Here is a 9508-nt window from a genome sequence, read left to right on the forward strand (position 1 = left end):
CCGCCCCATCCGGCCTTCTATTTAGCTGGGCCAAGTGGATTGAGTGGGACACATTCCATCCCGCACGCTAGAATGCTGTGGAGAGGATGCACAGACACCCATGCGCACCATAGGTCGTCGAGGGGGGGGGGGGGGGGGATATTTATGCATATATCCATCCCCCTGACTCGCGGTCCAACTGCCGGGATCGGCGCTCCCGCCCTGGCCCAGAGGGCGCGGTTTCCCGCTAGATGGTTCCATGTTCCCCCCCGCTCCCCCCCCCCGCTTGGCCTTGCCCCTAGCGCTTGAGAACCACCGCCGGATACGCATGCATGCAGGTGAACACGTACACATGCCGCCCCCACCCCATGGGCCTTGCCTTGCCGGGGGTGGCCCTTGTGGCGGGGCTTCCCCGGCTCCTGCCCAGAGAAAGGACATACGTAGCCGGCCGAGGCTTTTGTCCCCGGGGCCCCCTCGAGGTCCTCTCTCCCAGCCGCATCTTGCGTCCGTCTTTCCTGCTGCTCCGGATCCACGGGCCGGCAATGTTACTTGCCGTGTGGGCTGTGGGATGCGCGCTCGCTCAAGTTTGCGCCCCCCCCCCCCCCTCTCTCTCCCTCTCTCACCCCCTCATGGTCTGGTACTCTGCTCGTCGCGGCCTCCCAGGCGCACATGCAGAGATGTACAGACCGCCTGAAGAGTCGCCTCCAAGGCAGGGCTCAGCCCTGGGGCGGAGCTGGTGGTAACCGGAATTATCATTGTCGCGAGCAATCCTCCGAGGCCTTGATAGACTTCCTCCTTTCCCCCCCCCCCTTCCCCCTCCCCCTCCCCTTCCCTGCTTCTGAGTTCCCCTCAGTAGCACACCACCCCTTCCACAGCCGTATGCCCCTTCATCTCGCCCTCGCCCCCTTCCTCTTCGCCTCCCTTCGCCGTCCCAAGACCCCCTCATGCCGCTCTGGACGGCTGCCCTGCCCCTCTACACTCACGCGGACGAGGGAGGTAGAGGGAAAGGGAGACACCTGTCTCCCGTCCTATCTTATTCTATCACTCTTCCTCCCCCCCCCCCCCCCCCCCCCCCCCCGGCCAAGCCCTTCCGCCCCCCCCCCTCTGACCCCCCCTTTCTCCGAATCAGACAATGTCTCTTGTGTTCGACGAGTTCGGCCGTCCCTTCGTGATCATCCGGGACCAGGAGAACAAGCAGCGCCTGACCGGTGTTGATGCGATCAAGTCCCACATTCTGGCCGCCAAGACCGTGGCCAACATCATGCGCTCCTCCCTCGGCCCTCGCGGCCTGGACAAGGTACATGGTCCCCCCTCCCTCCCTCCCTCGCCGGCGCGCGCGCGCCCGCCCTACTTGCTCCACCCCTGCCCATGTGGCTGCTCCTCTCTGCTCGACTCACCCGCCTCCCTTCCCCGCCTCTCCTGCCCGCAGATCATGGTTTCCGCCGATGGTGATGTCACTGTCACCAACGACGGCGCCACCATCCTCCAGCGCATGGAGGTTGAGCACCAGATCGCCAAGCTCCTTGTCCAGCTGTCCAAGTCTCAGGACGACGAGATCGGCGATGGCACCACCGGTGTCGTCGGTACGCATCCCTCTCTTCCCCTGGCCATCGTAAAATGCGTTGTGCCTCTTCATCTCCATCCATGAGCACTTATGCCTGACCGACTCTCCATTCCCCCTCCCCCCCCGCCCCCCCCCTCCCTCCACCCCACCCCCCCCCCCCACACCCCTCTCACTGCGACCGCTCATTCGCACACTCCCCCCCCCCGACCGTGGTCTGCATCCCATCCGCATTGCCGATGGCTTTGGTGCGCTTCCTCCTCCCTCTCTCTCTCTCTCTCCCTCCCCCCCGCTACTACTGCTGTTGCTGCCACCGCCAACACATCCTGTCATGCACTCCCCCCCCCCCTCCCCCATATGCTCACCATTGCCATCCGCGACGCACCATCACACAGAGCGCGCCTGCCAGATCGCCATCAAGCGCCTGGATGAGATTGCCGACACCGTGGAGTTCAGCAACGACAACATCGAGCCCCTGCTGAAGACCGCCTCTACCTCCCTCGGGTCCAAGATCGTCTCCAAGTTCCTCCCCCTGTATGCGGACATCGCCGTGCGCGCGGTTCTCTCGGTGGCCGATCTCGAGCGCAAGGATGTCGACTTCGACCTGATCAAGATGACCGGCAAGGTCGGCGGGTCCATGGAGGACACTCGTCTGGTCCATGGTGTCGTTTTGGACAAGGAGATCTCCCACCCCCAGATGGACAAGGAGATCACCGACGCCAAGATCAGCATCCTCACCTGCCCCTTCGAGCCCCCCAAGCCCAAGACCAAGCACAAGCTGGACATCAGCAGCGTGGCCGAGTACGAGAAGCTCCAGGAGTACGAGCGCAAGGTCTTCGAGGACATGATCCTCCGCGTCAAGGAGTCCGGCTCCAACCTGGTTGTCTGCCAGTGGGGCTTCGACGATGAGGCCAACCACCTGCTCATGCTGCACGACCTGCCGGCCATCCGTTGGGTTGGTGGCCCGGAGCTCGAGCTCATCGCCATCGCCACCAACGGCCGGATTGTTCCCCGCTTTGAGGAGCTGTCCGAGGGCAAGCTCGGCCATGCTGGCCGCGTGCGCGAGGTCACCTTCGGCACTTCCAAGGATCGCATGATCTTCATTGAGAACTGCGAGAACAGCCGTGCTGTCACTGTCCTCGTGCGTGGTGGCAATGCCATGCTCATCGAGGAGATCAAGCGCTCTCTGCACGATGCCATGTGCGTCACCCGCAACCTCATCCGCGATAACCGCATCGTCTATGGTGGTGGTTCCGCCGAGATTGCCTGCTCCATCGCCATTTCCGCCGAGGCCGACAGCGTGCGTTTTCCCGCCATTTCTTGCTCCCCTGCTGCTTGCCCCTTGCCTCTCGGGTCCCTTGCTGTCGTCACTCACCCTAGTTCGGTCCCTTTTTTTTCCTCCTCCCTCGTCAATCCCTTCCCGCCGCCTGCACTGCTCTTTCCCCCCCCCCCCCCCCCCCCCGCGCGCGCGCGCTTCCGCGTCTATCCACCACAGGTCCCCTCCATCGAGCAGTACGCCATGCGCGCCTACGCCGCCGCGCTGGATGCCGTCCCCATGGCCCTGGCCGAGAACTCCGGCTTCTCGCCGATCGACGAGCTCACTTCCGTCAAGGCCGCCCAGATCGCCGAGGGCAACTCCCGCCTCGGTGTCGACGCCAACGACAAGGGCACCAACGACATGCGCGAGCAGTATGTCTTCGACCCGCTCATTTCCAAGAAGCAGCAGCTTCTCCTGGCTACCCAGCTGGTCAAGATGATCCTCAAGATCGACGATGTCATCATCTCCGGCTCGCAGTAAGGCGCCCAGCGGCTTTCTCCTTGTAACGACTGCGTGTGACTTGGCGACAGAGAGAGAGTAGCGGCGGCGGCGGCGGCGACGGCGGCGGCCCCCCCCCCCTTCTCGCCGTCTCTCCGCGCCTTTCCCGCTTCGTCCTCCCCCCGCCTCATCCTTGTGGAGGCCTTCCCGTGCGCCCTTCCAGGCGAAAAAAAGCATCACTTCCCACGGGGCGCCGTTCGCGCGTGCGCACCCAAGGCGAGGGCACGGTGGGGTGGCCGTGGGAGGAGCGACAAAGGGGGGCATATGGCATTGTGCGACGCCCCTTTCCAGGGGCGCCACTCTCCTCTTTCCGATTGCCTCCTTCGCGCGCGCTCTCTCTCTCTCTCTCTGGCCCCTTCCAGCATCACACCCCCGCACGTCGCGGCTCCCCGGGGGCCTCCAACCCGAGGCATAGTTTCCTCGGCCAGTGAAAAAAGCCCCTCTCTTGTGTCTGTCCTTCCTCCCCCCCCCCTCCCCCCTTCCCGCGCCTCCACTCTCGTTCGGCGGCCCCCCCTTCCTCCACAAAGCGGATGGGCCGGCTCCTCTTCGCGAGCGGTGGCCCGGAGTGGGCCTCTCCTTATTCGCTGCCGTGTTCCAAGTTTCGACGGGCCACAGTAGTGTCACCTCCTCCTCCTCTCTCTCTCTCTCTCTCCCCCCCCCCCAATCCCAATCCCCCCTTTTACATATACAATACAAAACACTTATAAATGGTAATATTTCCCGTGTGCACTGTGAGCGGCAGAAATCGGTAGTTTGTTGATCCCCTGCTCCAGGCGAGAGGGTTTCCCCATCAGCAGTGAGGTGGAAAACACGGGACACGGGGATGGATCCGTCTGTTGTCGGAGAGGGAAAGAGGGGGAGGGCGAGTCAATCGAGCTCCAGGCCATTGGCTGGTTGATACTCAATGGAAAGGCGGCCATGTGGGTCGCGCTGGGTGATAATCGCAACCCATCCCGGGGTGACCAGCCGGAGTGGCCCGGCCTCCGGCTCGTCTGCCTCGTCGTCACTGTCGATGACATACTGCTCGCCATCAATGACAAAGCCCAGACGACCGCCAACCAAGGTGGCTGGCACAATGCCTGGGAGAGACCCAAGCGAGCCATCAGCCGGCGAAGCCCCGGGCCGGATGGCCGTGGCTTCGAGGCGTTCGCGCGCTGTTCGACGCACGGTCGCCGAGTCTGGTGCCCCGGCGGCTGTTGCCCGAGCCACTGCGCGTGCCAGAAACGAATGGAAGAGCCGTGCCTCATTGGCCGACCCCAGTTGCGGGCTTTCCCCCTTGTTGGGAACAACAACATGGTCAACCGTGACCACGGTCGAGCTGGCGCCCATTGGCGGGGCAACTGTGAAGTGGACATTCGGCATGAGGGATACCGGGGCAGTGGTCGCCGGGACGCGGCCAAGGCCACTCGGAGCCCATCCAGTGAAAGCCATCATCTGAGGCGACGACATCACACGATCAGTTTCCAGGGAGTCTCCTAAAGCGCGAAGAGAGAGAGAGAGCGAGCAAGAGAGCAAGAGAGCAAGAGAGAAAGGGAGAGAGCAAGGACAACATACCGATTGGCGGTGCTCGGGCAGCAGGGCGTCTCGCTGGCCCGAGAGCAGCAGGACCGACGTACGTCCAGCAGAGGGAGCAGCCGGCGTTTTCGGTGGGCAGATGAGGCCCCCACCGACGGACACAGCCCCGCCCACAGGCGGAGGAGCCGCCGGGTCGTCGGAGGCATGCGACGCCAGCGCATATGACAGGGCCACCGAGCCCCCGTGGCCGAAGCCCACCAGGACAATCGCCGAAGCCGGCCACGATCCGCACTCGGGATGTTCAAGCGCCCGGATCAGGTCTCCAAGGGATCGAAGCAGCGATCCAGGCATGCCAAAAGTGTGGGATGCTGATTTGGCGGGCCGAGTCGCTGGATGGGCCAGGTCGCATGCAATGTATCAGCAGCTTGGGTCAGAGGCAGGCTGGCATGTACCGGGAGGGCAGCGGCAGCAGCAGCGGCGGCGTCGCCGCCAAAGAAAAGAGGGGGCGAAGAAAGGGAGGATATAGCCGACATGCGAAACAGGGATGCAAGCTGGCACACGCACGGCGGTTGGTTCGCCAGTCCAGCGGGGCGTCCCACCAGAAGGGGAAGGACAAATCGAGCTCCTGCGACCCGGTGGACGACGGCGCACGTAGAGACAGTGCCGCACAATGCTCCAATTCCAGGCGCTCGGCCAGACGCTGGGCGGAGAGTTCATCCTGCCCCAGTGCATGCAGAAGGATCAGCAGCACCGGGGGAGGGGGGCCTGTCGGGGTTCCGGCCCGGCGGAAGGGCCTCGTGAAGCGAGCTCCCGTGCGCCAAGCTACAGGTAGCCGCCCAGAAGCCGGCCCGGAGAGACGCGCCGCCACCGCGCGCTTGCACACGGAGGACATAGCGTGGGGCCCAGAGGTGCGCGCACACGGAGACCTGCTGAGATGTGAAGAGAGAAAAAGAGGAGCGGGGGGGGGGGGGGACGATCGCGGTGCGTGGGCATCGGGCTGGGTGTTGGACCGCCACGCCGTGGACGTGCGCAGAGGACGCGCGCTGAAGAAAAGGTCGGGCGGGCGATCGGCGATCACCCGGGTGCCAACGCTTTGGTCGGGGGCTCAAACTTGCGGACCGACCAGGGCCACGGTGAGCGAGGTATGCACCACCAGCGAAAGGAGGAAGGCCAGCAGGAGGCCGGTGTTGCCGAGAACCACCCACTGGCGAAGAATGCGGGCGTGCCGGCGTGCTGCCGGCCCCACAGCGAGCGAGGCATCCGGCCGACGGGGTGCGATGCCGCCGGGCTCGGCGCGTTCCGGGTCCTCACTCGACAGACGTCCAGCATCTGGGGGGAGATCGGCCGCGCGGCTGCGCGCGATGACCACCCACTCGATCAGTGACTCGGCCGTGCGCAGCCCGTCAAAGTGGTAGCATGCTGGCGAATTGAAAAAGGCCAGTGCCACGTTCACGCTCAGGGTGTACATGACGAAATACCGTGCGGCCACCGGCATCAGCAAAAGGGCCCATAGGAGAGCCCTCCGAGCCAGGCCAAGTCCCCAGCGTGCCAGCGCTCGGATCGGCCGGCCGGCTGACAAGGGCGCTGCCGGGGGAGGGCTGCCGGATGCCTGGCCGGCGGGCCCCGGCTGCCAGAGGAAGATGTCCGGCGCATCCGGCCGCGGCCAGCGCGGAATGTACCCGGACACGGTGATTTCCCGCCACAGAGACAGCGGGGAGCCGTAGAAAAAGATGGGCGGCAAAGGGACGCCCGAGGACTCGGCCATTGTCGGGCCATCTGCCGAGCCGTAGTCCAACTTGACTTGGACTAGGCGTGTGCCTGGGGCCGTGTCCGGAGACAGGCACATGTGGCCTGGCTGGCACGCGGACGCCGGCCCGCAAGGTGTGGCCTCGGAGATCCCCCCGTACACCGGCAAGCAGATGGAGGTCTGGTTATGTTTGTGTCGCCCCGCATAGCCCCAGGGCGTGAAGGAAAATGTGAGAAGGCGAAACAGGGCGGGGGTGCCAAGGCAGACCGTGCTCTCTCTCTCTCTCTCTCGCTCGCTCGCGCGCTCTCTCTCTGCCCAGAAAAGGGTCAAGAGGAGGGAAAGGGAGGAGGCAGAGAGGGGGGAGGAATACGCACGCGCGGGCGCAGGGGGTCTTCACCTGGGCGTGCTGGGGACCGGTCGACCAGGCAAAAGCCATTGGCCCCAGGCCGGGTGGCGGATCGATCGCAGCAGTCATACTCCGGTCGGGTGGCATACTCGACGATGGTTTTGTGCGACACGCAATAGCCATCAAAGCGCTGGGGGATCGGGGAATCGGGCCCCACCTGGGCCGAGGCCATCGGGGGGGCACCTGCATTCAGATAATCGATGCAGGACACCCATGACTCGTGGTCGAGTACCGGACACCCGTCCAGCCGGCGGATACGTGCACCGAGCGGCAAGTACGGCCGCAGGGGAGAGGTCTAGGGGATGGCATTTTTTTTTTTTGCCCCCGCCCCCCATGCCCAGGCCCTCGTGGGGTTAGTCCCAGCTGGGAGATGCAGATGGCAATTGCTTGGACCGGCGCACCGAAGAGACATCGGCGACGGCGACCCCGGCACCAGTGCGCCATATCGCGAGGCCGGACTGGCCCGCCGGCGCAGCAACCCCAACGGCCGTCACCAGCAACGGCAGCACGATGGCCAATGCCAGGCAGGCCACCAGATTGTGCCACACGCCGGCCGTGCTGACCATGATCCGCTGCCAAAAAGTGCCCCGTTCATACTCGGTCTCATCGATGATGACACACCCCCCGGGAAAGGGGGTGAGCTGGAAGTGGATCCGCTGCACGGTCATGGCCGACCTGCGCTTGTGAATAGCCCGTCAGTCCCATTAGACACAGGCCGAAGCAGCATGTGCATGTGTGCATGCATTTGTACACGCACGCCACGGCCGCCAGCGCATGGCCCAGCTCGTGGACCACCACCGACAGGAGCAGCACCAGGGCCAGGATAAGCATACTCGGCAGGGGAACATTGTAGCCCGGAATGAGCATCATCACCCCGCTTCCGGGGGCTGGCACGGCCGATGCGGTGGCCGGCGGAGGAGCCGGGGGCGAAAGGTCGGCCACCGCGCGCCGGTGCATCGATCGGCCATGCTGCCGAGATGTGGCCGCTGCCATGGACATCGCCGGCTCCGAGCCCCCCACCGGCTGGGAGCCGCCCCAGGTGCCCCGGACCAGATGCACAGACCCGGCCACCTGCAGCGAAGTCAAGCCCACCAGCACAAAGGGCAATACAAGCAGGAGCACCAGGCCGACCGCCGCGCCGATGGAAAACCAGGCCCCCAGGGCTCGACGCGCTGTTCGACCCCCGAGGCGCCGGCGCAGCAGTCCGGCCACCGGGTCGGCCGGCGAAATGGCCAGCCCCAGCCGGAGCCCCTGGCGTTCAAAGGTGTAGTGCGCATCCGCCGGCTGGGGGACTACCGGTAGATTTGGCGCGGATTTGTCCGCAAGGTCAGCATCATGCCCTGGGCCCGGGAGTGATGGCTGGCCCCGGCCTGGTGTCCGCCCAGCCAGACGCATCAGTCGCCCAACCATGCGGCTGATCACCGGCAGTCGCCGCCTCCCGGCATACGCCAGCACCAGGATCCCCACCAGGATGAGGGTCATCAGAGGGATACTCATGATGTTCCGGCCTTCCACAGGAGCCCTCCCCTAGGCATGTGTCAGGCTCAGGAAGATGGGCCACAGCAGGGTAGCTGGCAGGGTAGGTCCGGGGGTGGGGGGGGAGAGGGGGGGCGGGGGGCCGAGGCGGCGGGCTTTGACTGGGTCAGTGTTTGTTTGGTGGTTGTTGACTTTGTGGTGTGGGCGGGTGTGGTGGTGGTGGTAACTTTGTGTTGGTTGGGGCGCCAGGGGTCCGTGTTCTTCTTGCTCTTGTGTTTTAGGTGGTGTCGGCGCCGGGTTTCGCTGCTGGGAGGCGCGGCTACCGGCCGCTCGGCCATCGGGCCGGGTCGCGTGAGTCGGCCTTCTTGCCGGCGTCCGCCAGCCGCCGGGCTCGATCCGGAGTGTGCCAAAGAGGGGCGCTTTTTCCCTGCATCCCCGGACATTCGCAGCTCGCCCTGTGCCAGCAGGCAGGCTCGACCCGTGGGATGATGGAGAGCGTTCGCGCCCTCCCCCCCCCCCCCCCCCCCCCGACCGCGCCGCACGCTGGAGAGCCGGAGGCCAGAGGGAAAAAAAAGGCAGGACAGAAGACAGGGCGATGGCAGACCGCACCTCGTGCAGCAGGGTCACGGGACCGGTTTTCATCCCCGTCACGGTCGTGCCAATCACGCCCCGACTCACGGGTACCCCCTAGCCATTGCAGAACACCCGGCCACAACCCATTCACACGCCAACCCTCGCTCCCCCGCCAGGCACACCTTGTTGTGGGCGAAGCAGAATGCGCGACTCCGGGGGACATGAGTCGTCTTCGCGCGTTTGCGTGGCAATCACCGCCGGCCATTGGGGCCGGTGGTCGGCCGCGAAATGTCCCGCAAATGAGGGCACAGAATACAGCGCATCATGGCCCTTCGACGGCCACACAGCACCGACAGGTTCGGTCCCGGAGCCGGCTCGAGTCGGCCTGGGATCGTGAGTGGGACCCCCGCCTGCTGAGCTGAAATGCCCTCGCAT

General features: G+C 65.2%; 3 protein-coding genes across 3 annotated transcripts; 1 reads left to right on the forward strand and 2 right to left on the reverse strand.

Moving 5' to 3' along the window:
• Nucleotides 1-1111: 1111 nt before the first annotated feature.
• H696_03791 (T-complex protein 1 subunit epsilon) lies at nt 1112-3338 on the forward strand (the record flags this gene model as incomplete). The annotated part of the gene is made up of 5 exons (XM_009497650.1): nt 1112-1276; nt 1409-1558; nt 1629-1788; nt 1936-2840; nt 3036-3338. 5 exons carry the CDS (start codon nt 1112-1114, stop codon nt 3336-3338), a joined length of 1683 nt encoding a protein of 560 aa, XP_009495925.1.
• Nucleotides 3339-4057: 719 nt separating this feature from the next.
• Nucleotides 4058-4711, reverse strand: H696_03792 (hypothetical protein; the record flags this gene model as incomplete). Its single annotated transcript, XM_009497651.1, has 1 exon — nt 4058-4711. One exon carries the CDS (start codon nt 4709-4711, stop codon nt 4058-4060), a length of 654 nt encoding a protein of 217 aa, XP_009495926.1.
• A 1265-nt stretch (nt 4712-5976) lies between these two features.
• On the reverse strand, nt 5977-8521 carry H696_03793 (hypothetical protein; the record flags this gene model as incomplete). The annotated part of the gene is made up of 4 exons (XM_009497652.1): nt 5977-6798; nt 6993-7319; nt 7426-7699; nt 7782-8521. The coding sequence occupies 4 exons, from the start codon at nt 8519-8521 to the stop codon at nt 5977-5979; spliced, it is 2163 nt and encodes a 720-aa protein (XP_009495927.1).
• Nucleotides 8522-9508: the final 987 nt, after the last annotated feature.

This window comes from Fonticula alba (assembly GCF_000388065.1).
Source record: "Fonticula alba strain ATCC 38817 unplaced genomic scaffold supercont2.6, whole genome shotgun sequence".
In the NCBI taxonomy this organism is placed as follows: Eukaryota; order Rotosphaerida; family Fonticulaceae; genus Fonticula; species Fonticula alba.